General features: G+C 36.9%; 1 protein-coding gene across 1 annotated transcript in view; it reads right to left on the bottom strand.

Moving 5' to 3' along the window:
• Positions 1-2,548: 2,548 nt before the first annotated feature.
• The window catches only part of LOC107683704 (G2/mitotic-specific cyclin-B1-like), a 3,762-nt gene continuing 2,541 nt past the window's right edge, over positions 2,549-3,769 (bottom strand). Inside the window, exons 5-9 of the mRNA XM_016479772.1 lie at positions 3,539-3,698; positions 3,222-3,458; positions 2,996-3,136; positions 2,812-2,922; positions 2,549-2,696 (exon numbers count right to left, since the gene is read on the bottom strand). Coding sequence (XP_016335258.1) covers positions 2,595-2,696; positions 2,812-2,922; positions 2,996-3,136; positions 3,222-3,458; positions 3,539-3,698 — 751 coding nt within the window. The 3' untranslated portion in view covers positions 2,549-2,594. The remainder of the gene's footprint in view (positions 2,697-2,811; positions 2,923-2,995; positions 3,137-3,221; positions 3,459-3,538; positions 3,699-3,769) is intronic.

Raw genomic sequence — 3,769 nt, 5'->3', positions numbered from 1 at the left:
TCATATCAACAGCTAAAGTGTGGCCCAGATTAGTTCGTGTTTGCCGGCCCAAAGCTGGTCCAGATCTTTTTAGCCAGAACTGAACCAAAACAGTGCCATAACCCAACCCAGAGTGAGCCAAATATCATCATCCCTTCCCTTTAATGATCTTTTCTACTAGTTACAACTGGTTATAACGCGAAATAAACACGCTCATGTCATGTAATCTCAATCAGTTTTGCAACCGCGGAAAAATGCCAATAAAACAGCATTACCTTTACAGACAGGCAAGTCATTCAGTGTCCACAGTTTGTTGCTAGAAAATTGCAATGTGCAAATATGCAGTTTATATGTTTGCATACATTTTTATTTAAATAGGGCTCCCTATTGTATAGCATTAGCTAAGATAGATTTTTTTTATCCTTAAGAAAATTTTAATTATAATTGAGTTTATTTAAAGGCAGAGCCGTAAATTGTTTAGTAAACCACTGTTTATTTAAAAAAAAAAAAATTGTGTTTTCTCCCCCTGCTGTACCAAAAATGTATGAAACTGTGACTTCAAAACTGAGGTACAATTACACTACTAATGTTTTCATTAATATTATGTATATAATTAAGTATTATGTCTAAAAATAGCCTGTTATTAAAGTAGCTAAAATTTTCCTAATTTAAAAAGGCAATCGTGGCTTGGGTGATAGAAAATAATGTGTGCAGTGCTGATTTACACTCATTTATGTGCTTGTCTTGAAATAATATCTAATGTATGATACTAATTATGATAGCCTATACTAATGTTATTTTTTCTCTTCTTTTTCCTGACAGACTGTGAGTGAGAAAGACTGGCGAGCCTTACTAAAAGTATACATTTTTGTACATTTATTCACTCATCTGACATTTGCAAAATAGCACACTTCTGCTATGTTCTGTATTGTATTTCTGTTATTAAAATTCTACTATAAACATTTAAAAAATGAGTGCGAATCCATTTTTGTGTTTAAGATTTACTGTGTAATGGGTAAGTATAGGCCTACTTGTTTTTTTTATTACAGCCCGTGATAATTAATACATTACAAAAACATTGTAAGAAATTAGGCTACTTTATAAAGGAAAAAAGTCATCCCACTCCTCTACGTCACTAGCCTACTATCATTGCTTGGATTACAGCGTCATGCGCCTTCTTTATGAACGTGATTTTTCTTCAATCCCTCATTGAAGAAAAATCACGTTCAAAAAGAAGGCGCGTGAGGAGGGAGCGGAATATTTGACAAATTACGCTGCAGCACTTATATTATTGCACTGGTTGGCTATTAACTGCGAGCAGAGTGTCATTCAATGCACTGGAGCATACGGCGAACATAAAGAAACGAAGTTGCTTGTCAGGTTTTTATGAAAGCCCGTTTCCGCCACTGAATAAAAAAAATAAAAAAGGTAATTGCGACTTTTTATCTCACAATTTACTTTTTTTTCACATAATTGTGAGATATAAACTCGCAATTGCGAGATATAAAGTCAGAATTGACTTTTTTTCTCAGAATTGCGTGATATAAAGTCAGAATTGCGAGATAAAAACTCGCAATTGAAGTCCAGTTTTGAGGGGGAAAAAAGACTGATGTTCTCAGAATTGCGAGTTTCTCACCATTCTGATTTTATAATTCGCAATTGCGAGAAAAAAAAAGTCAGAATTGTGACTCTCAGAATTGTGAGTTTATATCTCTCAATTATAACTTTTTAAAAAGTAAAAAAAACAAAAATCAGAATTGCGAGAAGTCACAATTACCTCTATTTTTGTATTCAGTAGCGGAAACGGGCCTCCATAGGTTTTCCTTACAAGCAACCATATTTAAGGAAGCCCAAAAAAACCGCAACCCGGGATTTTTTCACGCAACTTTACAAAAAAGGCGGTGTAATACGCGGCAACTCTGCTCATCGTTTCGCTTTTTTTTTTTTTTGAATTCATTCAACGGTAAATTGAGAAATCACAGATATTACACTTTTTTTTATAAGCCGTTTGGCTCGGCGAAACCGTTCAAACAAATAAGTTTAATGAATGGGATTAAGTTGCAAATCAAGCAAAAAAAAAAAAAAAAAAAAAAAAAAAAAAAAAAAAAAAAATTCCCAAATGTTGAGGAAAAATGAAGCAACTTCTCTAGAACAAAAACCGGCACAAGTCTAAAAATGTGAAATAGTCTGCGCTTAAATTTGTGCTTGCAGACTCCAAGTTGTTGGATTTGGTTAATTGAAAGTAAGCATGACCCCAACAATAGAAAGCACTATAAAATTCCTTCCCCCCCCCCCCCCCCCACACACACACCTGCCTTGCAGAACTTCTACAAATAACTTGACAAAATCAACTTAATGTGACCATGCTATGAATTACATTGCTTAGGTTTTTAAAAGGTTTATTTGAAATTAAAAAAAAAAAAGTTGCATAAACACTGAATCATCCATCAACATATCAAGGTCCTTTACTCAGGACATGGCAGTGCAGATGAAATCTGTAAAAAAAAAAAAAAAAAAAATTTAAAAAATTAAAACGTTCAAACAGTAAAAGCATGCATAAGTTACAATTTTTACAAGGCAGCACACAGTGCTTAAGTCTCTTCAACAGTCCCACACTATGAGACCTGCTTGGCCAGGTCCTTGACCAAGGAAGACTTAAGTTGAGAAATTGAGGCAATTCTCATCTGCTTCTGACTGGAGTACTTGTTCTTCACAGCCTGGATAAGCAAGCAAACAAACACTCAGTGGGTCACATTGACAAGCCTTTTAGAAACAGCTACTTGAACCAAGCAGTAAAGCAGGCCAGCTTTGTGTCAGGCTGAATCCACTTACCAGATGCTTTGAAAGCCCCTCATTGACTCTCACAACATTTTTGGCAATATGCTGCATCACAGAAACCAGTACATCTTCGGTGTAGCCCATATAATGCTGAAGAGTCGGTGTCTGCAAGTGTCAAAAGGTAATGGTCACAAAACCCTCAAAACTGCCAAACCCTCAAAACTGCCTAAGAACTCACCCAGTCACCACAGTTGAAGACCTTCAGAGTAAGGGCATAAGCTGCGCTAGCCACCTGGGAGGGAGGAAAGTGGACCATCTCATAATCAACCATGGTGAGCTCCAGGAAGTACTTGGCCAATGTATGATGCTCTGCGGTAACCTGCAAAACAAAACAATTGGTATTAATGCTATGAGAACATGCAACTTCAACTTGCTTCTAAAAACAGACTGGTAAACTAGCTTACATCTCCAATCTTGGAGGCTCTCCTAAGGAACTGTAGAGGCAGAGGTCTCCCAAAACTGAAGTTGAGGACTCTGAGGATTTTCATCTCCATCTCCCGGATCTGACCAGTAGTATAGGCACGGTCAGTGACAAAGGCAAAGTCTGCAATCTCTGGTGGGTACATCTCTTCATACTTTGAGGCAATGAACATGGCTGTTACACCAACAAGCTGGAGCTGCTTCTTAGGAACTGGATGCTCCTGATTGAGGGACAAGTGGAGACCATTGAAAAAGTGCTCAAGACAACATTACAGCGAACCAAAACGGAAAGAGGACTCACCTGAAGGAAGCGATCAATAATCGCAACGGTCATGTACATGGTCTCCTGAAGCAGTCTGAACTTAATTTGGACTTGTACAAGCCAGTCAATAAGAATAGCACGCATATTTCCTGTAACCTCCTTTCCTTCAAGATATTTTGGCTTAACAGCTTGCTCAGTCTACAAGAGAAGCGAAAAACAAACCCTCAACACCTTGCACAAAAAAAAAAAAAAAAAAAAAAAAAAAATACT

The sequence above is a fragment of the Sinocyclocheilus anshuiensis genome, unplaced genomic scaffold (assembly GCF_001515605.1).
Source record: "Sinocyclocheilus anshuiensis isolate Anshui unplaced genomic scaffold, SAMN03320099.WGS_v1.1 scaffold3298, whole genome shotgun sequence".
NCBI classification, from domain to species: domain Eukaryota; kingdom Metazoa; phylum Chordata; class Actinopteri; order Cypriniformes; family Cyprinidae; genus Sinocyclocheilus; species Sinocyclocheilus anshuiensis.
The sequence above is the reverse complement of the archived record's forward strand: the minus strand, read 5'-3'. Positions and strand labels throughout refer to the sequence as shown.